Source organism: Pomacea canaliculata, linkage group LG5 (genome assembly GCF_003073045.1).
Source record: "Pomacea canaliculata isolate SZHN2017 linkage group LG5, ASM307304v1, whole genome shotgun sequence".
NCBI lineage: Eukaryota > Metazoa > Mollusca > Gastropoda > Architaenioglossa > Ampullariidae > Pomacea > Pomacea canaliculata.
This window is the reverse complement of record NC_037594.1, coordinates 24,814,872-24,840,483: the sequence shown is the minus strand read 5'-3', so window position 1 is coordinate 24,840,483 and position 25,612 is coordinate 24,814,872. Positions and strand designations below refer to the sequence as shown.

The following is a 25,612-nucleotide window of genomic DNA, read 5'->3' as shown; positions in this document are numbered from 1 at the left end:
GTACATTAACTCTATCTGACAGAACACTTTGTCAGTTAAAAAAACACTATAATTGCCACCCTTGACAATGCAGTTTTGCCAGTGATAAACAAGGGTCTGCACAAAAATCAAGCACTTCATTTTTTATTGGCCTGAACAGTCAAGTCAAAAGGAACCAAATTCAGACTATAAGGTGGGTTTGGCAGGAAAGTCCAGCCAGATTTACCAAGGTGTTCCATTCTCTTCAAACTGGCATGGCATCTGGCATTATTCTGCTGCAAAAGAAGTGCCTTCTTCTCTGGCCTGACCTCTTTCGCATCCCAAGAGATAGTAAACATCATTTTACCCGCTTAGGGCTGTATCTTGAACCTTTTCTTTTGATGGGTATTCACATTACCACTACATGAACTTCTGTTCTGACTCCATCTCATTGTGATGACACCATGTCTCATTACTGATGATGATGTGATCCAGGAAACCATCACCTTCAGGAAAATTCATGGGACTTCCTTGAGTCCTCAACATATACTTCATGATATTCCAATGTTTTATACAGCTCCATAAACAGTTTTGCGCACAAGAACTGATCGAGACACTCATTTTGACGTGTGACAGCTGTGGTTTGTCTTTCATATCACTGTAATGCGTCACTCACCACCTCACTATGCTAACATCCAGTTTCAGTCTCTGTAAACTTTAAGCAAGTGTTGATTAATATCAATGGATGCAAGTTTTTCTGAATGGGGGATTTCAATTTAACACTTCTGCTACATACATATGCACTTCTACATCAGACTGCCCCTCTGCTGCTAATTTAATGGATATTAGCCGAAAAATTCAAACTCTACAGCTACACTGCCAGCATCCACTTCTATTTCTTTCATTCTTATCTGATGCACCATCATAATTTTATGGTGGGTCTTTGAGTGTTAGGTGTCTGAACTGTAAAATTAATGTTGCGCCACACATTATGTCAATATACTGGTGCCATCATGTTTCATTTGACAAAAGGTTTAAAAAAAAAAAAAGGATGCTACTGATGTAGTTTAGTGTGGCTCAGCTTTATAGTCCTGTGCAGTAAGCACGATTCACGGTGAGAAGAAGGAACAGTCTGATCAGACAGGAAATGCTCTGCAGGATTCTTCAAACTTAAATGTTCCTCTTGGTGATATCAGCAACCTAACAGAATTCTCCGTGGACTGTTCATAACAACTGGTGTCAGCAGCTCATGGAAAGAAAGCTACACCAGCAAATCATGAACAACAAGGAGAGGAGAAGGAAGGATTTTGCTGCACAATACAATTTTGTGTATGTGTGCATCATCAAAGCAATCTCTCTACTTCCTAAGAGAAAGTTTGTGCCATCAAACAGCAGTCTCTAAACTTCCTAAGCATTACAGACTAACCCAATGGAGGTAAGTATACTATGAAGTGTATTCCTGCGTAAAAGAAAGTGAACATGTGCATGCTGGGTTAAGAGTGCAACCTTCTGTGCATGACCAGCACATGACATGTTTTATATTGGTTTTCAATAAGACATATTTTAATAAAAATAAAAAAACAAATGTAACCTTTGGAAAATGAAAAACTGTGCATACTCAGGTGGCACATCCTGAATTCATCCTTATTGAAAGACCTTTAATAGTCATGCCACTTGTAGCAGATGTATGCTAAATCATAGTGGTACAGAACTTATACACCCTCTCCATCCCAATGTTCACTAAATCATATTAATACAGACCATATACACCCTCTCTGTACGAATGGTCACTATATTATATCAGTACAAAACTTACAAAGTGCCACTTGCACAAAGAAATGAGTACTAAAGGTTCTTCATGCTTACAGCCATCACTGTCCTCAATAAAAGGCACAAGGACTCATAGGATTATGTTACATGGTAATTTTAGCATTGTTTTACTTAGGGCGTGAATGTGTATGTGTGTTGTGCATATATGTAATCAATATAACAGGTTTTAAGTGTTCTTGTGTGATTCATATCTGTCGTTCTGCATACTATGAGCTCCGGAAGATCAGCTTCATTCGCGGTACTCTGTCCATCTCAACTATCAAAATTCTCATCTGCTCATTTGTTCTAGACTACTACAACTCTCTTTTTGTTGGATGTCCACAGTGACTCATTGATAAGTTTCAGAAAAACCAGAACTCTGCTAGCTACTCATGTCGTTTTCTGGACTTGCAAATCTGAATATGTCACACCACTTCTTTACTCTCTTCATTGGCTGCCAGTTAAAGCTACAATAGACTACAAGCCCTCAACTCTATGCTATGGATTTTTTGAATGGTCCTCCCCATACTACTTTACTGAAATCTTGTCTGTCCACACTCCTGCCCGAAACCTTCACTCCTCATCAGACTCCTGCATTCTATCCCTCCTTCCCACAAAGACAGTCACATATGGACAACGGACCTTCTCCCTCTGTGCTGCTAAGCAGTGAAACTCTCTTCCACATCACATTCCCCATTCTTCCTCCACGGCTACATTCACACGCTCTCTGAAAACATCTGTTCACAAAGTACTAACCCTGAATCACTATTCTTAACTCCGTGGCAATACTGTCCGTCATACTAACCATCATGTAATGACTCCATCTTACACCATTTATAATATCTACATCCCTTCATACCTTTATACACTGCTTTACATTCTACTCTTATACCTAATTTTTCTTATTCAGTGTGCCTATACATACCTCACTGTCCACAAGCTGTTATCTTTCATCAATCTTTATTGGTCTGCGCTGAAAGTGTGATGTATCTTGGTCATGATGCTGTGCATTATAAGTTCACATTACTACTGCTACAACAAAGTCAGAAGCGATAACTCTCTTCCCTGACAAAGACAAATTTTAGTTTTGGTCCTTGCAAAGATAATAAAAATTGATTTCTCGGGGTTAGGAATGTTATCTTTATTTGCCCACTTCCCTCACCTATTTACATCTCCCTCTGGGCACAAAACTGCATGTAACATCATATAATGTTATTGCCAATTGTCTGCTCCTAGTAAAAATGGCTTGGCACAGTGTGTCTGTTAATACAAGTTGTACAGAAAATACCAAATAGTTGAAACGCAAGCAGACTGGAAGCAGGTGTTATTACTGAATATGCAGGAAAGAATTCTGGCATGACAAAGTTTCATACATTCCCACATGATCCAAAATTCAGAAGAATGTCAACTTTGCATGCAAAACCTGACTTCACTGTGCCTATACAGTACTCCATTGTGTGCAAACAATGAAGCTTTGCCCCTGCTACCCTATAAGATAAAGTAAACAACACAAAAGAAAAAATTTTTTTAAGGTACCGATGATGGTGTCTTACACAGGGTCCATGTCTGCAATACAGAAGATAGCAGTTTTGTCCAACACATGAAAGCCGCACTTGAAAGCTTCCAGTGTTGGTAGTAGTGTGCTCTCAAAACAGTGACAAGTACAAATTCAAACATTGCTTCCACCATCCCTCTTTGCCCATGGTGTAGGGAAAATTTTAATGCGTTACATATTTTGATTGTTTGTCCTGAGCTCCAGACTATCTGACAACAGTTTTTTACAGGAAACTCTTTGTTTTCTTTGTTCAGGTCCGTCCCAATGGCAGCAGTTTTTACATTTTTAAGGAGGATAGGACATTATCAAATTTAAGAAATTTTATGTCCTGATAATTGTTTTTCTTTTGATTCTTGGTTTGTTGGTGGCCTTTTTGGGCTTCACCACTCCATTTTACGCTTTACCCAATCTTTTACTTATTGATTACTTATTGTGTTGATTTTTTAAAGAATGTTATGGTTGTATTACTTGGAAGGTTTTTTCCCTAAACTTTTAAAGTTAAGATTACTTTTGTTGCCGTGATATAGCCTTAGTTGCTGGCACGATGTTACAAACAAACAAGCATCACTGGTGTGCAAAGACCGGTCTCTAATGTACTACCACCCATGTGTGACAAGGCCATGTAAAATAAGAGAAAGTGTTATGTGTAAGCTGTGTTCGGTCACTTATCAGAAAACATAATCTAATCTGACATTTTCTTGCCAGTGTGGACAGTTCCAACATATCAAATAATAATAAAACAACAGAAAAGTCCATGAGGTTAATAGGCACTTAACTATTGTAAAATGTTTATGAAATGTTTACTATTGGGAAAAAATAGAGTGAGAGGTCAAGGGGGAAGATTTTAGGAGACAGGAAGAAAGAAGCAAGTTCTTAAATAAGCACAACTTCATCCACGTTTGAAACAGAGGGACACATGGAAAAAAAAAAATTCAGTGGTAAAAAGGCAGTAAAATGTTAGTGTTCGTGGCGCCAGAAAATGATGAGGCTTTAGAAGTAAAAGCACTCATGTGTCAGTATAATAATAATTTAATTCTACTCAATAATTGACTCTCATGTTATGTCCAGTTACTGATCTCATCTGACTAAGATAAAGTATAGGAAATTAATACAACGTACGTTTCAGACATGAAATATAAGGAAGCATAGCAGGGGTATAGAATGATACAAAAGTCAAATCCATTTTCAAGAAAGCTGGCAAAGTACAGACCCCAAGTGATGTGACTCATTATTGGAGCCATGAATCAATATCCATCCAAAAGCTGAAGAGGATTACAGGAACCACCTGAGAACCAAAGAGACACCAAGATTCTAGTCCAAGCTGCAAAAAAATCAAAAGACTTCAAGGACATCCCAACAAAAATCCCCAAGCTAATGCAACCAACGAACCAACCAAAGGCTTAAAGAGGAAAAAGTAGAAGCTGTTTTAGATCAGATGGGCATCCTTTAAAGTCAGTCCATGGACATAAACAGACCACGAGCCCAAAGATTCCTCATATCCTTAAAGAACTTGCATGGAGTTAAACTAGTCCTCTTCTGATATGAAGCAAGATCTCTGGCACTGGTAAAAAAATTTTGAAAAAAATCTCACAAAGCAGCACTGAAAGGAAATCTACTAAGTAAAACATCTTCGGAGTCCTCTATCTTCTATCAACGAAACTATGGACCCATCTCTATATAGATGGCTCTGCTGCAGCAGAGAACAATGGTGCTGGAATCTATATCCTGTAGACAAGAAGACAACAAAAAAGCCACCAGCCTGAGGGCAGAAGCCAGGACCTTACAGACATGGCCACATCATGCTGCCAACAGCCCAACCCCATTGGCCATGATTTAAGTACTCCAAACATTTTTTGCATCACTAATGCATGACCTATGTTTCAGTTGAATTCCACTGGTCACTGCATTTGGCAGCCAGATCAAATTGTAGCAGAGGAAAATAGGGAATTTGCAAGAAGTATGGAAAACTTGCAATCTAAAGAAAGGTGTAGCTTAAAGTACAAAACAGAGATAATGGTCTTTTCTCATCTTGACCCTATAGTCTGGAACAACTCACATTTCTCTATCCGATATTCAGACAGTAGACCACTTTAAAGTCTGTAACAACCCATCTTTTCTATATACCAGCTCCAACAATCACATATTTTATATTTTTCAAAACTAGCTGTGCATATTCAAAAGAAAGATTAATCATGGACAGAAGTATATAAGCTTTATTCTTTTTTTCACCCTCTAAAGACCTTCTTTCCTCATCATGGGAAATATATGTGTACCAGAACTATTATTGTTACAAACAAATGTCTTGATTGCATCCTATCCATTTGAGAAAGCAAGATGAATGTGGGACATTGGCTTGTTTTTGTGTATGAAAATCTGTACTTCCAGTCTCAATGCAAGTGATGCAGGACCTTCATTCAATTTTGCACTGGCATTCTTCTTCTACATGTAGAAATCATTGGTCCAAAAATTGGTTGATTTTTTTACCAATAAATATGTAGTTGCCACCCTGAAACTTTGTTAGTTTTGTAACCTTGTTTGCTGACATGTCAGTATTCTCCCATTCATTCAATTTTCATCCCTGTGCTCAGACTCAAACTTTTACTTATGGTCTCCAAGTGCCAGCATTTCAATGATTCCACACTTTTGACAGATAACTCTGCACCAGATTGCTTTGATGATGTTACTCAACAACACAGCATGGCAGCCTCCTTATAAGGCCTGAGAGCTGTATTTCAGATGTTATGGTAAGTAAATAACTGTTCTGAGACCAATATTTAGAGCTGAGCACAAACAATTCGAAATGTCAACACCTGAAATTCAACTTACCTTTTCCCTTAACATACAAAGTTACACAATAGTCTCCTTATCATGTAAAGTCAGCATGCAATTTATCTATATACACACATATACAAGTTCCATACAAACTACTAGCTCCCTTTTAAAACAACTGTCGTGAAAACTATATTTTTTTTACCCCTCTGTTCTGTCTGGAATTCTCTCTTATTCATTTGAAAAATGTCACCAGTTCATGATCTTAATTATATTACTTTTTATGCTATAAAGTGGGCGTAATGATACAGTTAAATGAAACATGCAAAATCTTAAGGAATAATGCACCAATTTAACAAATTATAATCATGCTCAAAATAAACAGTAACTATGTATTAAGTAGTAAGCATGTTGTACCAATCCCCTGCATAGTCTGGAATGTCTAGCAGTATTGCTGTATGGCAACATTACGTTTTCATGTTGCATTTTGCTTTAGAAGTTTTCCCTTGCTTTTGATTTGTTCCATAGGTACAATGCATGATGCAGACAAATTCTGACTACAAACCAAGATATAAATATTTCTTAAGACTAATATCTACCAGTCAATCCCCATTGTGGACCTATTCTTTTACTCACATGAACTCATTATCTACTAACCCTAACCCCCAAAGTACAAACTAAGATATAAATATTTCTTTAAGACTGATATCTACCAGTCAATCTCCATTTCAGGCCTATTCCTTTACCAACATAAACTTACTGTCTACTAAGCCTGAAAGTACAAACTAAGATATAAATATCTAATATCTACCAGTCAATCCCCTTTTCGTGCCTATTCCTTTACAAACATGAGCTCATTATCTAATGTAAAGTAGTGTAACTTTACAGTGTACATAGATTTTAGTTGCACGTGAAATTAAACAAAATGGCAATATAATCAAATAAATGTGACGGCATTCTATTTGCTGAACTCTTATAAGCATTCAACTCTCTTGGTATTGAAACTGCATGCACTGAGTACTTGCCCTGTGCTTATTCTTTTACTAGGATTATGTTTCTAGTTAGCTGTTTTCCTCTGGTGTTCCTGTATACCAAATGTCTCCAAGTCTTCCCCCCTTCTCCTTTTCTTTGTACACTTTTTCTCCACTGACTCACCTAATACTACATTTGACAAAATAGAATTGATGTCTTTAATTTCAACTCAAACTAAATTTTTCAGTTTCATCTTTTTCATGAGGTTCAAATATCTGTTAGTTATCTCTTATACCTACAGAATGAGTAAGTGTTCATATCTAAGGCATAATATATCTTCTTCCTAATTCCATACATAAAAGTACTAGAGATAGCTTGTAAGGCATATAGTTCTGGAGCAAACTGGAAAACAAGATAAAAAGAAAATTGGATGATGCAATGGTGGGGGAAAAAAATCTTTGTTAACTACTAAAACTGATAAAAAGAGATGTGAACTGCAGTCCTTTGTTAGTATTGTGAAGATTCCATAAAGTGAACCCTTCTATGTGCCAACGCAAGAACGCACTGAGAAGCAGTACACACCTAAAGTTCATCAGTCCTGAAAAGCAAGATCGACAGAACGCTGCACGTCACTGCGGCTGTCCTGAGACTTTGTGCACACGCCAACCCCAAGCTGCTGACACACTGAGACGGTTTACAGTGATGTGTCGATTTGCTGGCGGACACAACTGTTTGCAGTATATGCTTTACACAAAGCAATACACTTTTCCCTTCTATACACGCTACTGCTTACTTAGTAAATAAGTGCGGTTAAATCACTATAACATTACTCGATAGTTTCACTCCTTTATTGCCGAAAACTAAGATAAAAGATAAATATCTGGTTATGTATTGTATCCACTCGAACACAGACCTTCTGGGCTTTACAAACAATAATGCGACGCACACAACAGCTTTGCGATGACCGCGATTTTATCAGCAGCGCAAACTACCTTGTAATCCTTCTCAGTTGTGTTCATCATCGTTAAGAATACACGTCTACAATAACACTGAATTATCTCACCTCTCCAAAGATATCATCTTCTCCCTCTGGAGTATCTTGCGGCTGAAAGTACAACCTGACGCTTGCCAACAGTTGGTTTGTGCCCTTCTCCTCCCAAAGCAGTTGAATTTCGCCGATGCAAACAGGAATGTCTTCCAATATTTTCAAAAAGAAAAATTCTCCAATCGACAAAACCTTAATTTTTCCATCGTCCACATATTGAAAGGCCTTGTAAAACGTGTAGGGTCCATGATAACCACAGGGAGAGCCAACAAACTGAAATAAAGACATAGTAATTGTTGGAGCGATTCCTCCATCGGCACGCATGTGAAGACACAAGTCAGGCAGCAATCTCATCATCGACACTCAACATCTAGGTCACTCGTTCAATAACTACTCGCACAAATCAGCAATACATTTCGCACAAATTAAACAAATGACTATTTCGAAGTGGTAGAAATCTTCTTTTAAAATATCGTTTTACCTGAACTTGGCCTGAATTCATGGCCTTAATAAAATTGAAGACAACAAGCGATACAACGACATGAAAAACTTGGACAATACTTTTATTTGGTCCCGTAATTAGACCTGTGACGGCGCACTCATTATCATAATCCATTCATAAAGATATCTGGTACCAGTTCACAATTTTGTTTATGGTCATTTTAAAATACAGTAGTTACTAATTATACAGGAAGATACACTTATTTATGAATAATGATGCACTTGTAATGTTTATTTACTTCACGAGCAGGTAAATACGAATGTGCGGCTGCAGTAGACATGACAAGCAGAGTGGAGGTAGCAGACGAAGTACATTCAGCTGTACTTCTCGACAAAACCGGGAAATAAGCAACTTTGCTTTGTAAGACGACTTCAGAAGGGAAAATAGGTTGGTTTGTTCACTTTAATGTTAATATTTTGTTCTGTTTACAATTTAGTTAGTAAATTAAATAGTCATTTATCTCTGGGCTAGACTGAATGAACGATGGTTTATTGAATCCTTACCGCATACATGCAATCCCGTCTAATTCAAAGCGAGCATACTTAGAAGTGTTGAGTGGTTTCTTTATGAGCCAGCAGTAAAATTAGGGCAGAATTTTTTTTTTAAGCATGTGAATGACTAAAGTGATAGTTATCTTGTCTAGAGAGACTTGTACCCACTTGGAGGTGTGTGTAGACAATGATCCTGTTTTCCCTTTACACTGAGTGCAAATGCAGAGGAGTACGATAACTTATAATTCTATTTAGATGACCATTTTAATCGGTCTGATTGTGAGACGATGGTGTTGCTGTTTACAGGTAGAGGAAGTCCAGAGGATGACTTAAGCAATGTTGTCTTTCACCTCATTTGGATAAAGTTTATTTATAGGTACATTCAGAAATGCAGCATTTTAAGGCACTGAGAAATTAGCAGCTCTTTCATGAAAAGAAGGTAGAGCAAATGAAACGCCCCTTTTCACACATCTAATGTGGATTTCTCTTCACATAGAAATGAGCATTGCCATGTTGATCACTATCTGATAGTGTTCTTTGCAAAAAGTGCCCTTAAAAATAATATAATCTTGTCCTTTTTTATGGCCAGGGATGTAAAGTATTTTCGTAAACTGGCAAGGGTTAGACCAGCAAGAGTTCTATCACAGTGTCATGACTGGTATTTTAACAAGTTAGAAACTCTGTTTGGCTCCAATGGAATTTTTGGCCCCATTTATTTTGAATTGTGTTTGACTTTAATGCTAAAAATCCACTCTGAGGTAGAGAGTCAAAACTAAAAGCAGATAAAGTAGAAAAATGTTAGAAGAAGAAAGGGAAGAACCTAATATTTGCTTGTTAAATAATGGTCAGCCTGCTCATCTTTACTTCCAGGGGGATTCAGACTGAGCCTCAGCCATACATCTATTTCTGTGCACCCCAGAATTAGCAAATGGGAGGTTTACAAAGAAGACATCTTAAGGAGTGACCACTTTCCAAAATAGTTAAAACAGTCACAGATCCTAAATTTCCAGAATTAATACTTTGAAAAAGTTAACTGCAGTCTTTTATCAGTCACTAACAAAGATGTGATGTATGGCTCCCAGAAGACAACAGACCTAAAACAGAATACAGAAAGGTAAAGTCTTCAACAAAAAAGCACTATTCTGCTAGCCAAAAAAGAAGAATGGCACAGGTTTTTAAAATCACTAGATTTAAATCTAAATGATAGCTATAAAAAGATTTAAAGACTTAACCAGGGCCCTAGAACTGCCATACCAACCTTGCTAAAAGATGGTTTAAAATGTGAGACAAACTTAAAAAAAAGCAAACCTCTTGGCAGAACAGTTCCAAGAAACTAGCTCAGATTCTAACCTAGACCTAGATTTTAAAATACACAGAAAAAAACAATTTGCCTAGTCTAAATCAATTATATTCTGATATAAGAAAACATAAGAAGAACTTGGCAACAACAAAAATCCATAAAAAATAAAATAAGGTGAACCTGCTTTGCCATTCAAGGAGGTCTGTGCCAACCACTTCCTACCACAGATAATGCAAAAAAGGCGGTAGTAGCGACCATATGACCATAGCCAATCAAGAGTTGAAATTTTTAATTGTTAGCTTATGGGCCTATATATTTCATGGTTAGAAAATGCCAATGCTGTGGTAACCTGGTGGTGCAACAGTTAATGCCAGTCACCAATACAGTGAAGGTTGGCTGTCTTGGGTTCAGCTCTCTTCTTGGGCAGGCTGTTCTTTCTCTGCATGTGGCATCTGTTTACAGGACTGGCTGCATTTCCATGATATAGCATTAGTTTCTGGCTCAGCGTGAAACCCAATTAATCCCACCCCCACCCCCATGGTGAGAGGAAGAACTGGCTTATGAACATCAAAGACTAGACTGCTTGTCCTGTGCAGGACCTGCTCACTGTTCCCCAGAATAGGTAGGAGTATTGGGCCCTATCAGATGCCATGTCTATGTGCTTCCCACAACGAGAGTTACTAGACAAGGGTCAAATGACTGATCTAAATTAAGGAGATCCTTTCAGACAGAATATCTACAGAAGAGCTTGAGCAGGCCCTAACAACTAAAAGGCAATGATCTGCCTCAGGTCCAGATCTTATCACTTGTCAAAGGCTTCATAAATACTATCGTACTACCAAAAATCTTATTTGTAGAGCTTTTCAATGAAATCCTTATCTAACATATGGAAAATGGCTGCAGTACCCATCCCCAAACTAGGTAAAGCAAAAACAGCCCCATCTGCTTAGACCAATAGTATGTGCTTCTTAGCCAGAAAAAATATTGAGAAGGCCTATGACTTGCTCTGGTAGTCTGCTTCAGAAACTTTTCCGTATAGGCACTCCAGATAAAATAGCTCAATTAAATAAATCCTTATCAAACAGGAAAATATCAGTAAGACTCAAAGACCCGAACTTCCATAAAGATACTGATTGACAACAGTGTCCCACAGGGAAGTGGTTTTAGTCCCTTACTGTTTAACATAATAATTGCAGACCTTCCTGAAAGTTCACAATATGTAAAAGTCAAATAATTCACTGATGACATATCTTTTACTTCTAGAAAAACTACTGCTACAAGATGCAGTCTCACACCAAAACACCCAGTCTGATGGATTCACTTACATCTCAACAGGCAAAGAACAGGTCACCCCACACCACAACCCACTATCGAACAATACATCCAACATGTAGAAAACACAAAGGGTGCAAAACAAGCACTACAGCACCTAACTCAAGCACCAAAGTGCTAATACCACCCTAGTCAGTCGTTTATCCCTTAACTGGTCACCCCACACCACAACCCACTATCCAGCATATAGAAAACATAATAAATGCATACATGAAGATAGCACCTCATACATGTTATTAGAGTGCAAGGAAAACATACAAAGTAACAACACAAGAAAACTTCAATAAACGTAGACGGGCATTAAATTTTATTAGCTGCCTTAACACATCCAAAAATCTCTGGCACACTATGCTGTCATTAGTACTACTGATAAACATGCTCCACAGCAATGTAAAATAGCGAAACCAAACCCTACAACTGGGCTGTAATTGAAATGGATATTCTTGCTACACTTGATGGGGATAGGACAAATGGCATGGATTTGTCAAGATTTCAATCACTGCTTATGTTTATTTTATGTGGCCGTGATTACTCTACTTCCTTGCTTACAGGCTGCCCTGCATACCTTATTCGTAAAGTTTAGAAAGCTCAGAACTCCCTTGCACGTCTGGTGCTTAAAGTTATCAAATGGGACCATGTGATTCCACTCCTTCATTCTCTTCACTGGCTCACCATCTGTGCTTGCATTCAGTACAAGCTGTCTGTGCTGTTTTAATTTCTTTGCAGGCCTGTTTCCCTGAACTTCCCTTTCCCTACATCCCAGTCAGACAACTCTGCTCTTTATCTGCCACCTACCCACCATCAAGTCCTTTAAACATGCGCTAAAAGCACATTTCTTCCATGAGTATTACTCTTAACTCTGGTAGTTTATCCTCTAACCCTTTCCGTCACATTTTTTTTGTTGTTGTCTATTGATTAGTCTGCCTGCTTATCTATGCCTGCAGATTCACATAACTCGATCTTGGTTATTACCTGATTCTTCGTGTCTTATGTGTTTGGCTTTTATTACTTGTCAATGCTATTTTTTATCCTTGTGTCTTTGGTATGCTGTCCATGTCTTGTTTTTGTCTCAAGTGCTGAGAGTATTCTCCTTCATAAGCATGATCATGCTTATTATTAAACACACACACACATTGCTTTTCCTTATGTGTCTGATGACAGTAATGAGATTTCACTAAAAGATTTCTTCTAATAATCATTGTACCAATATTTTTTGACAGAAGGGTTAACGCATGATCATTTGTCTTTTATTAGAAACACTTTTATCATGGTGCCAACTGAGAAACAAGTAGGAGCTTTGACCATCACTGTGCACTCAGAGTTACCTGAAGGTGACCCACAAGGGATGTTTGTCATCAAGATCCATCCCACAGCAACTGGGCGTCAGTTACTACGTTTGCTGTGTAGGGAGGCAAATATAACTATGAACAGAGACTTTGCGCTGCATCTACTCAGTGGTGATTTAATACCTTTGGATTATTCTCTGACCTCAGCTAACATTCAGGAGGGCAGTGTGGTATATTGGAAAAGGGATGGAGGTAAGAGATCAGTCCAAAAATAAGGTGTTGATGATAAAAAAAAAAAGTGTTTAGCTAATGCCTGCTTACTCCAAGCAATCAAGGAAAACATTTTAACAGACTAACCCTGCATGTCAGGATATAGATGTTTAGTTAAAAGGAAGATCCTATGAGCCAGTAGGTGTAGGAGTAGTAAACTGTTTTTCCAGTCTATGGAATAGAAAATGTGCAGCTTTCTCCTTCCATTCCCTATGCCTTCCCTGATAACAGAGACAGGTACCTAGCACAGCTGGATGGACACATATTCTCTTCAACATTATCACAGAACTGAAGATCAAGTGGAGGGGAGCAGTTATATATTCTCAGGCAATCATGACTTTAGTCCTCCAGTAGTTGTACAAAGGAAGAAGACAAAGGGTGTAATAGTATGGTGAAGCCTATCATCTTTTTTTATGACGAAAGGCGATAATTTCCTTGGTGATGCCACAGGACTGCAAGAAAAACATGAATTTAAGACATTTTGCAGTTAACAGCCTGTTCTAACTTCCCAACCTTCGCAATCATTCCTGCATGACATGCTAGAGATGAGCAACCTTGACCAGGGCTGATGAAGGTTGGTTTGCTTAGTAGGAATGTACTTCCACCTTGAGGCAATTTTGTTTTTCGGATGATGGAGTGGGCATAGGAAACTAGCACTTAAAACTGTGACCATTAAAGAAAAATATTGTTCTTTTTTTGGGTTAGGGCTCAGTTCAGTCCCTTCACCAACTTTGTTCATTGGGGGCACTTAATGGATGCAGCATGCTACACAATTCAACTGCAAATTTAGATTCTACTCCTCTAAATCCTATTATTTGAATGTTGTTATTCTGCTTGACTGAGTCCTATTATTTGAATCATGTTATTCTGCTCTTCTGAGTCCTGTTATTTGAATTTTGCAGGAGACTGATGATCACTGTGCACAACAAAAAAAATGTTTGCCTGTATGTCTTGATCTTTTAAAATTTTTAGTTCTTTTTTCAGCAAAATTTTGTCTCTGTTCCAGAATTATTCTATGCACAAGGGACAAAGAGGTGCAATACTTATTGGTTCCTGGGAGGAGTGAGCCTGCTAATAGGAGTAGTAGGCCTCATTGTCATTATCTACATCAACCAAAAAAAAGAAGATTATAATAATGTGAATGCTTTGTCTCTTTTCATTTAGTGTTGTTTTTATTTTATTTATATATGTTGGTGATGGTGTTGCAGACATACTATTTTAAGATCCCATCAAAACGTCATTTACCATCAGGCTGTATGTTTTGCTTGTAAATGTACCTTGCTTTCTTTTAATTCAATTACAGAGATTCTTGGTAATGAAATTGTTTTGGATTTATGTCAGCTGATGTACAAACAGATTTCAAACACAGGACACAGAGATGCTCACCATTATCTCTAAGACTAGTTACATTCATCATAAATGCAGAGGTTATTGCCTTTTTGCATTATTGTTTGTTAGCAAAAATAGCCACTTGATTTTTTTCAATTATTGACAATGTTTCAGTATGGTGTGGTATTTGATGCTGGTTCCTCCCACACTTCTATGTTCATCTACAAATGGAATGGAGAAAAGTTTAATCAAACAGGCCTTGTGGTGCAGGATGGACCAAAGTGTAATATCGCAGGTAAGTTAGTCTAGTGAAAATGAAACTTGTGATGGTGATGTTGCAGGTAGGTTAGATTGATTAGAATGTAATATTACTGGTAAATCATAAGGAGATGGATAAAATGTCATGCTACAGAGAACTGTGATGGAGGAAAGTTTAATCAGAGATGTTATGTGGTATGGATCAAAGTGCAATATTGCAGTAAAAAGTGATGATCTGTTCAATCACAAGTTACAAAGAACCATCTTACTTTTGTTTCTCCGTACTTGTAAAGACTCTTTTATGAGAGGTAGTGTTTGTTGAAAATGTATAATTTTTATTGTGCTTCAAAATTAAATTGTCACAAAAGCCCAGTGTACAGGTTTTTTAGTGAATTAGGAGCATGCATCAGATGTTAAAACTATTGTAGTATTTTTAGAAAGAGGTCACTTTTTGATAATAATACTTAGTCCATTTCATACCTAGACGGTACATGAGACTTCTATTATTATCTTTCAGCAGCAAGCCTAGCTGTGTTGTTCCAAGTCAGTTTTGGGTCCTTTAGTTCTCTCTCTACTGACCTAATCTCTCTGCAGGTGGGGCAATCTCTGCATATGTCAACAATGCATCTGGTGCAGGAGCTAGTTTGAAGGAATGTCTTGATTTTGCTACAAGACAAATTCCAGCAGAAAAATTAAGTCAAACACCAGTATATTTAGGTGCCACAGCGGGTATGCGTCTATTAGAGTAAGTACAAGACACTGTTTTCAGTGTGACATTATAGAGTGATAAGAGGGCTAGCTGCTTCAGCTAAGTATAGAGTGATATAGTAATCATTGGTGTGATGGAGTAGCTTGAGTGTAGGGTGATGTAGTCATTACTGATATGGAGTATCTTATGCTGAGTGTATGGAGTATGTTAATCGTAAAGTGATGTAGTTATTATTGGTGTGATAGAGTATCGTACACTGAGTGTTGTGATATAGTCATTATTGATGGAGTATGTTGAGTGTAGAGTGATGCAAATTTATTATTTGTGTGATGAAGCATCTTATATGACTGCTATTCTGGAAATGCTAAAATGCAGCAAGTAAGTGCCCATTAGGTTTTTCAAGATTATACCTGCATTTGAATTGCTATACTACAGCACCCATCTTGTGAACTTCAGTCTTTCTGGCACTTTCTTGAACTAGTTAAGTCTTAACTTACAGGTGGCACCCTGAAGGCTCCACATCTTTGCAGGTATGAAGTACCAAGTGTAGACTGCCTTAGCGGTTTAAGTAACAGCATCCAATCCCAAAGGTGTGCAGGTTCAATGTCTGAGTAATGGAGCATAGTTCTCCCACTTAAATAAGCTGTTCTATGGGCACCTGACTCCATAGATAGAAGGTTGGAGAAGTTAAGACAACAAGAAAGCTGGCCTCAAGAAAAGTAGGGTCTCTAATGCTTCACTTCTCAACAACTGAAAGGTTGTGTCAGAGGAGTTCAGTTCTTGGCCTTATTTCTTCATTGTCTTGATTGTGTGCTTAAATAGTTTTGGCTTTGTCTTGATTGTGTGTTTTAATAGTTTTTCTTCAGATCTTTAGTTCATGCTAGTGATATTATGAAAGTATATCAGAACAGTTGTATATAATTATATTTAATGTTTACACATTGTATAAATCTTTACATGTTGTATGTTTACCCATGGTATGTATGTGTACATACGGTATGAATGTTTACACATTACAACTTACATCAGGCTAAGCTCTTTTTTGACAGTCTTTTTATCAATGCAGGAAAGAGAACAAAAGTGCTAGTGATGCAGTCATGGAATCTGTTCGGAAGATGCTGTCCCAGTATCACTTTCAGTTTGCGCAGCCCCAGTCGCAGTCTCGTATTTTGACTGGCACACAAGAAGGGGCTTACTCTTGGATCACAAGCAACTACCTTTCCGGCACTTTTCATGTGGTGAGTCAGGTACTTTGACATTTCAGTAGCTTGTGTTTATACACTCATACTTCTAAAAAAAATTAAAATTACATGACGTTTTTATGCAATTGATCACAAGTTTCTTTTTTTGTTTGGAATAATTTCTGGAGGAGCTCATGGTTTCATTCCTTCTTTTAGGATCATACTCAGTTTGTATCAGTCAGTAACTTCTCATCTTTTCCCTTTCTCATTTGCCCCCGTGGGCTCAGCTTCTCATGCCGGGGATGAACACCAAGCCTCTCTCTGGCTGTGACTCAGCTGGCCCACCCCTTTTTCTTATGCTTTTCCTTTTTTTCTCCCTTACCTGGACCTTTCATCTATATTCTTCTTCTAAACAAACATCTTCTTGTCTAACTACAGTTTTGTCTTTTCTATCTTCTGTCTACATTGGTCTTTCTCCTGTCATCTTTTTTCCCACCATGCCTTTTTTTGTTTTCTGTGTTTAGGTCCACCTCATAGGCAGCAGTCTTTACATTTTTAATGAGGATAGGACTCTAGCATCAGATTTAAGATATTTTATGTCCTGATAACTGTTGTCTCTTGGTTGTTTTTTTTTTGGTTTGTTGCTGGCTCCTGCCTTTTCATATATTTTTGGTTTACTTATTTTGTGTGTATGTGAACTTACATGCATCTTGATCTTTAAAGCATTATAAATTATTATTATCTGCTCTTAAGGATCTTACTTTTTGTGATAGTTTAAATATGGGCTCAGGGTTGTAATTCCAAAACATTCACTTTTGATGTGGCAGATTATTTTATTGTTATAAATTGTTATAAACTGGTTAGGATATTGTAATATATAACATTTCTATAACATTGACAATATTCTTATTATATTCGAGTACAAATTGTGCAAATAATTATAATCTTGCCATGCATGTTTGGTTTCTTTCTGTTAACAGCATCCACCATCAGATGCTGTTGTTCCAGACCTTATTGTAAGCTCTGTTGGAGCACTTGACTTAGGTGGTGCCTCTGCACAAATCAGTTTTATACCCAACAACACTCAGGAACTTCCAGAAGAATTTGTGTTCAACATGAATTTGTATGGAGAAAAGTACTCACTTTATACCTACAGCTTCCTGTGTTTTGGTATTAATGAAGCAGCCACTCGCCTGCAGGCTGTTCTTCTACAGGTTGTATCAGCTTACTCAAAATCTTAAAATTATCTCTTGTGCATTTACAAAAATGCTTTCTTGCAGTTCATTGTGTGTTCATTACAGTGAGTAGGGAAAGTCTCTAGAAGATCATATCCAAGCATTCAAACTAGGAATCTCACCCACATTTCTCACCTTTGTCATGTAGATCAACAGAGCCAACTAAAGCAACAGGGACCTGTATGATAGCTTCCCTATTGACAGTGGTCTGGTGCAGCCTTAACATCAGGTTTTACTACAACATACAATCTGTACAGGTCCCTTGTAGTACCAATCCTGCTTTACAGATATGCCCAGAGGAAATACTGGTTTACGAATATGAAGGAGTGGACTGGCAGGATCTGCTCACTGTCACCCAAAACAGGCAAGAGTAGCAAGCCTTATCAGCTGCCTTGTCTATCCATGTTCTCTCCCTAACAACTGATACCAGTCAAGGGACAAATGATGAAAATCTTTCAGCTGTGTTGCTTACCTTGATCACACCAAACAACTTGTTGTCACTGGTGCCTTCATTATGTTCACATCATAATTTGTAGTGGAATGGATTGTAATAATCTTTCAGCTGTGATGCTTACCTTCATCACATATGTAAGAGCATTTGATCACATTGAACATCTTCCTGCTGTCTCTGGTACCTTGGTCATGTAGTAAGGGGTTCACATCATGATTTGTTGTGGTGGTTTACTCCCTTAGCTTTATATTTTCCCAAATTACCTACAAGGCACCAACATCATGGCTGGTAGGGGAGGATACTTAGATAGGGACTTAAGCAAAGTAACTTTTGTGTCAACCACCAAGCCACATGTCAGTTTGCAAGAAACCTAATTTCCATGTGTTTGTTATTTTGATCTTTGAGAAAAAGCTGTGCTGATATAAATACCTATCTCAATTTGAGCTCTGGGTTCTGGTAAACCTGCATTTATTTATTGCTTTTAATGAACTAACTGTGTGAAAAATAATTAAAATAGCAGATAAAACAACTGTTCAAATATAATTTTAGATAAAAATTGTTTGTCATAATTACATTGTTGATATTTAGTAGGAAACATTTTAAACCTCTTTGTATCTCCACAGTGTACACTTAGGATATAGTGTGTCATTTAAATTGTAACATTTTATTTGTTATTTTTGTAATGTAAAAATATTGTTAAAATTGTAAGTTTATTTGCATGTGTGTGTGTGTGTTTTGGATGTGGGGGAAGAGGTTGCATGCATTCATATGTGGTATCTATTTTTCAGGATCAAAACTTTACAAGAACAGTCAGAAATCCATGTGCTCCTAGGGGTAGTGTTGTGAATGTTTCTCATGCAGACATCTTTACCTCACCCTGTGTCACTGGACCAGATTCTGTATTTGCTTTTGGTCACAAAATACACCCACCATCAGACAATATGGTAAATTGTAGTAGCATTTATCCCTACCCATCCAGTTATCTCTGTTACAAAACATACCCACTATCAGACAATATAATAAATCATAGAAGTGTTCTGCTGTACTTATCCAGTAATGCACCGGTTCTCAACCTTTTACTTGTGACGCCCCCCTGACGAACAAAGGTAAGTCCACGCGCCCCCCTTAGCCAGCAATGTAAGCTAATTTTACTAATACCGGTATAAGAAACTTTAAAAAATGACCACCTTCGGGCCCCCCTTGTAAGCACGTCGTGCCCCCCCACCCCCCCCAGGGGGGCGCGCCCCACAGGTTGAGAACCGCTGCAGTAATGGCTGTTTTACAAATCTGCTTCCTATTGCATAGCCAGTGTGCATTTACATTTCATGCACGGCCAACATGCATTTACATTTCATTAGTTACAGTCTCGTGAGTAGCATTGGGGAGTTTTGTTATTCAATAAACATGATAATGCATAGGTAATGTTTCTTCTACTTATGGACAAATCTAGTGATGGGCATCTTTTTTTTTTTTTTACAGTAAAGTACATATTTTGTTATGATAGAATCAGGGATTGGTTAGGTGCTAGATTTTAGTTTTGTCAGCAATAACATGAATCTGTAAATAGTGAAACAAATAATCTTTTTAACAAACTTGCATATTTATTTGCATATAAGACAGAATGGGTTTATTCCCTCAAACTTTGAGAAATATCTTGTACAGGGCTCAGGGTGGTCAAAAAAAAATATTGCAGTCTGGTTGACCTTTAGCTTGGAACTAAAGATCTCTAGGTCTGCTCTGATACAAGATTACTAACCTTTGTAAGCCAACTGAAAGGATATAATATTTTGGCTAAAATGTTCTAACTGTGAGAAAGTTTATTATAACAAATAGCATGAGTTGTAGCATAATATTGTGTACATGTAATGTGTGAGTAAAAGAGAAAGAGAAGGGTAGTTTTATATGTACTACAAAACAACAACTGAGAAGATCACAAAAGAGAAAAGAAGGAGAGGCAGCACAATAAAACAACAATTGATGATCACTGCACTCAGAATCAAGCACTGTATACATCAGAAAGTAAAGCTTCTATAAAACTATATCTCTTTGTGTAGATCAGGAATAAAATATCAAACTGATCACTCAGCACTTTGGTATTTACAGCCAGGCAAACACATCCGTAGCTGTTGTATTGATTAATAGCAAACATTGAGCAAATCAAATACAGTTTTTATTTAATATCATAGCAGGATGTGGGATACAGCTTGTTTTCATTATAATCCTACAGCAGGATACAGAATGCAGTTTATTTTCCTGTTAATTTTATGACAGGATATAGAATATAGTTTTCAATGTTACAGCAGGATATAAAATACATAAGTTTTCTGACATATTTCAGTATTATGGCATATGATGTAGAATACAGTTTATTTTCTTGCTAATTTTACAGCAGGATACAGAATACAGTTTTGTCGGTGAGAGCAATGCTTCAGCTTGTGATGCTCTGGTGAAGAGCAGCCTGTTCAACTTTTCATCACCTTGTAACTTCTCTCATTGCTCATTTAATGGAATCTTCCAACCTCCAGTATTTGGTGATTACTATGTAAGCATTTAAATATTTATTTTTTATTGTCACCAATGATGTGCATACACCGTAATGTCAGTATTTATGATCATCATGATGATCATCATCTTTGTTATCGTGTGTTATTTACAATTACATATATATATATAAATTCAAAAGGTCGTGTGTGTATCATTTTCTCAATATATTTCTTTATAAATAGTTCTCATCAGCCAAGAGTCAAAGTTCTGCCATTGGCATTGCTAGTTTATAGCAGAATGGAAATCCAGTGTTGTTTCAGATAAAGGGTGACAAACCCTATACACAAAATATACAGGTAACAACAAAGTAAACAGGATGGACTACATGAAATTATAAGCAACCACACCTTAAATGTCTCAACAAATCAAACTGAAAGGGTATCATGTTAACATCCATAACCCATAAATACCTTAACTATGTCAAAAGGGTATTGTGCTTTCATCTATAACCAAATGCAAAGCTCAGTTTCAAGACTAAAACGAAAAAACATTTAAGCATCATTTTTTTTATTTTGTGTTTGTGGATATATTTGTTGATAGATATGCATATGTTTACATATGAACATATACAGTATATGCCAGTATACCTAGGAGTGTACTTTTTTCCAGTTCCATTTAATAGACCAATAATTTTAATATCATATGCCTTGTGTACCACCATTTTTACACATGCGTTTGTGCATGTCTTATTTTGTGTATCACTGCAGGCTTTCTCTTCATTTTTCTACCTGATGGAGTTCCTAAATCTCACCTCCAGCAACTTAATTTCTTATTCTCACTTCACAAATGCATCTTCGAAACTCTGCAGTATGGATTGGGACCAAGTAAGCTATGCTGATAAACTGAATAGTTATTTTGCCAATGAATGACTGGAAAAGCTTTGAGAATTTTATCATCCCATTAGAGAGATCTAGCCATTAGTTTTAAGGTGATAATAAAGGTGATACTATTGTATTAAAGATTTTTATGCTCTGTTAAATTCTGGTTTAATTGGTGGCCATTTAGGCCACAACACCCTTTTTAGATATTACCTACCCTTTTATATCATCCTTTTTCCTTATGTTGGATTTTATTGTTAAGGATGTTTTATTATCTATGTATCATTACCTTCTCTCGCTATGATATAGCCTTAGTTGCTGGCATGGCATAAAACACAGCCAACCATCCCCTGTCTTTCTGACCGCCCACCCTGTTCTTGAGGCAGGAGGAGATGTAGTAACTAGTAGACTTAGGATCAGATACACCTATGCTACACATTTTCACCTTTCATGAGGTGAACGTCCACCAGTTTGTCACTGGTGCCAAGGACATTTTTAATTTATAGCAGTGTATGGAATCTTACTAAGGCAGATTGGCCTGCCTTTTAGAACCTCTGCTCCACCCGCCTCCTCCATAGTTCTAAATTTCGAGGTAAAAGACCTTGGCAATGATCCTACATTACATCCTGCTTAGCTGTTTACCCCAATTTTAAATGAAATTGCTTTGGAGATGATTCCTGCATGAAGGCATCATAAGAGTTGTCCACGTGTCTCCTGGTTTATGGAGGAGTGTAGGGTGCCCCAGCGCACTTGGAAAAAGGCCTAGTTATGAGATGATAGTACAGCTAGTTTAATTTATTGTAATTAAATATTACTCCAGGTACAATTCAGTCTCTAGGTTACAAAAAAAATTACAGTCATGTGATCTAAGTAAATTTTTGTATACAAGTCAGAACACGTACATGTGCTCTGTCATCAGCATTAGTTATAATTTACCTTTCTGTGCACATAAATATTTTGCTACTGATTGTAGGCACAGATGTCTAACTCAAACTTTGGTTAGTTGGGGATAGCCTTTAGATGTAAGTTACTTTTGTGAGCTTTGTTCTTAGCATCATAAGAAATTTTGAACTCTGTCTTGCTTTCAGGGTTCAGTCTATGCCAAGTGATGATTGTATCTTGTAAAATGTTTTAGTATTGGTTTATCAGGTTCAACATATGAAGAGCGATGTTACAAACAACCTGGTCTGGTATTGCTTTCAATCAGTCTACATCAACATATTGTTAGTGGAGGGGTATCAGTTCGACCCATCTACTTCTTGGAATTCAATCCACTTTGTGGAAACAGTAAGTAGCTTCACTACAGGCAATATCACCACTTTTATATATATCACTATGTTCCAATATCCACTGTGATGTGAGCAATAGGCTATGTATGCCACCATGGACCTAATTCACTACACCAGTATCATGTTTCAATATCGACTGTGCAACTTGCGTGCAGATGTTTGTGTCCTCATTGTATATGTTATGTAGGTTATAGGTTATGTAGGCCTCCATTGGCCAAATTCAAGACTGCTGGGTCTTTACACTTATAAATAATTCTGGTCAGCCAAATTTAAATGCTAATGGATTTACTTACAGTTACTTTGTGGTCCTTGTTCAGGTTAGCGGCATAGATGTGGGCTGGACTTTGGGATTCATGATCAAGGAAAGCAGTGAAGCATCAGTGATGATACCAGAAGAGCCCATGAACACAGTTTTATTTGTATTATTGGTTATCCTTTTTGTAGCTTTCATCATCATTGCTTTCTTGTTTGCTGTGAAAGGCAGACGCCACTACAGGATTCAGAGACATTATAGTCCTATCAGCAGCTATGGTTCAGTCTAGTCATGCTACACTTTAGCACCTCTGAGACTGATCTGGAAAAGGCTTATTAAACATCGTTCTGTATCCCCACTTTTTGATTTTAGGATCCTGAACCTTTTAAGTTTTGTAACCAATCATTTCCCATTTTTGATTTTCTCTAACACTGTGGTCTATTGACTTTGAGGATGAGTGCACAACTGCAATCCTTAATTGCACAAGCAGCAAGGAGAGCCTGCTCAGAATGTGCTCCAAGTGTTTTGACAAAACCAGATTTTATGTTTTTCACCTTTAACTCTAAGCCTTGTGAGTCAATGCCATTTAGACAGCCTGTGATTATAGACTGCTTCCCTGAAATTACCTTTGTTAAGAACATTCCTGATACCTAACTCTATAGAGAGTTGGGAAATGTAAAGATTAGTAAGGGGAGAGAATACTGTGACATGGCACACTTATCCCAGCTGACCTAGTTGTGGTGTGGATAACTCTGTAGAGGGGGAAATAAGGCATCAAGGGAGAGGAGGGGGTAGCACTTGCACAAAAGCTAACCCCAAGATACTGTATACTGACTAAGGACTAAATTGTGACCATAAGATCAGGGGACTACCTTTTTTCTGCATGTTACAGAAAATACATTTTGGGGTGTACTTCACTTCTGCTATACTGTGAAAGCACATTTTTACCAAAGAACAATATAACAAAGTAACTTTTTTTTTTGGGGGGGGGGGGTTATGGGAATCAAAGATTTGGTCTATGACAAATGTTTTTTGTTGACAATTTCTTTATCTTTGAACCTGCAGTGCTTGGTGAGGTAATGAAAAACATGTTAACGAGAATGTGCCCAGCTGAGATTATCTCATATCAAAATATTTTCATAGCTTGTTTTGTATAAAGATGTGGCACCACTTTAAGCTCTAGTCTTTGTAGAAATTCTAAAATTTATTAATACTACTGCTCGTGAATCAATCACGATTATGCTTTGAATATTTGTTAGTCATGATTTTAAGTATGACTGTTTAAAGGTGATGTGATTGCTAGAAATAACAATTCATTTGAATTTATGTATTCTAGTTGAAAAGATTATATCTCATGTTATACATTTCACATTATGATTGGACAAATGAGATCAGAAATGGTTGTGCCTTGTAGAGGGAGTGTGCAATTGTAAGAAAATTAGACTTCATTAATATGGTATTGTTTCTAAGATTAAATTATTTACATTGTAACTGATTTACAGTAAATTGAAAATTTGTTGCATTATGTAAGGAACAGATCTTGATTAAAAGCTTTTGTAAAACAAAGTGTATGATATTCTGATATTGCTACACATCAGTGAAGGGCTGAACCAACAATCTCTCAACCCTGGTTTGAATTTGTCTCTGGAATGCCTTTAATAGAGTTTGTCGCCGATTCCCAGATCAGGATCTGGACAAATTGACTCACAAAATCCTGCTTCGGGGTCTGGGAGTTCACATCACATACCAGAGGTCCACAGTGACATATACAGCACTGATTTTATTTTACCTAAACTTGCCAAAATGCCATTGTGGCCTGACTTTTTGTGCTTGGGATGAAGACTCAGCTCTCTCAGGCCTAAAGCTGACCACCTCTTTGCATATTTACTTTTCAGTTCTTCTCTTACTGGCCCTTTCATTTTTTTTTCCAACTGTCCCCATTCGTTCTTGCCATTTTATCATTCCCATCTTTGGTCTTTACTGGTCTGTCTCCTGATAACACCTTTTCCTTTGATTTCTTGTCTTATGCCTGTGTCAGCTGTGCAGGGCGACCTGCATCTGAGACAATGGAATCCCGAGGTTTAGCTCCCTGATGGCTTACATTCCATCATGCCAAAACACCTCTCTGGTCCAGACTTGTTTGACAGAAACTTTGAGTTGTAATACTCTGGCAGTTACAAATTTATTCCTTTCAACATTGTCCTCTAGCCTCTAAAATATTATTTATTGTACCTATTGATTTGCAAATTCACATCT

General features: G+C 37.4%; 2 protein-coding genes across 5 annotated transcripts in view; one reads left to right on the top strand and one right to left on the bottom strand.

Moving 5' to 3' along the window:
- LOC112565410 overlaps positions 1-8,709 on the bottom strand; it is a 30,211-nt gene extending 21,502 nt beyond the window's left edge. The window contains exons 1-2 of one of the 3 annotated variants that reach the window (XM_025240850.1): positions 8,590-8,709; positions 8,127-8,381 (exon numbers count right to left, since the gene is read on the bottom strand). In XM_025240850.1, coding sequence (XP_025096635.1) covers positions 8,127-8,381; positions 8,590-8,610 — 276 coding nt within the window. In that variant the 5' untranslated portion in view covers positions 8,611-8,709. Of the gene's footprint in view, positions 1-8,126; positions 8,495-8,589 lie in introns of those variants that run through there. The other 2 variants (XM_025240848.1, XM_025240849.1) reach the window with 2 other exon arrangements.
- Positions 8,710-8,860: 151 nt separating this feature from the next.
- LOC112565406 (ectonucleoside triphosphate diphosphohydrolase 1-like) lies at positions 8,861-24,922 on the top strand. 2 transcript variants are annotated; one of them, XM_025240843.1, is made up of 12 exons: positions 8,861-8,997; positions 12,988-13,271; positions 14,296-14,426; positions 14,793-14,913; positions 15,471-15,621; positions 16,652-16,823; positions 17,747-17,980; positions 19,241-19,396; positions 20,842-20,994; positions 21,704-21,820; positions 22,964-23,101; positions 23,421-24,922. In XM_025240843.1, exons 2-12 carry the CDS (start codon positions 13,001-13,003, stop codon positions 23,643-23,645), a joined length of 1,869 nt encoding a protein of 622 aa, XP_025096628.1. In that variant the 5' UTR covers positions 8,861-8,997; positions 12,988-13,000; the 3' UTR covers positions 23,646-24,922. The 2 variants fall into 2 exon arrangements, with proteins under 2 accessions (XP_025096628.1, XP_025096629.1); XM_025240844.1 differs by lacking the exons at positions 8,861-8,997; positions 14,296-14,426 and having other exon boundaries at positions 13,138-13,271.
- Positions 24,923-25,612: the final 690 nt, after the last annotated feature.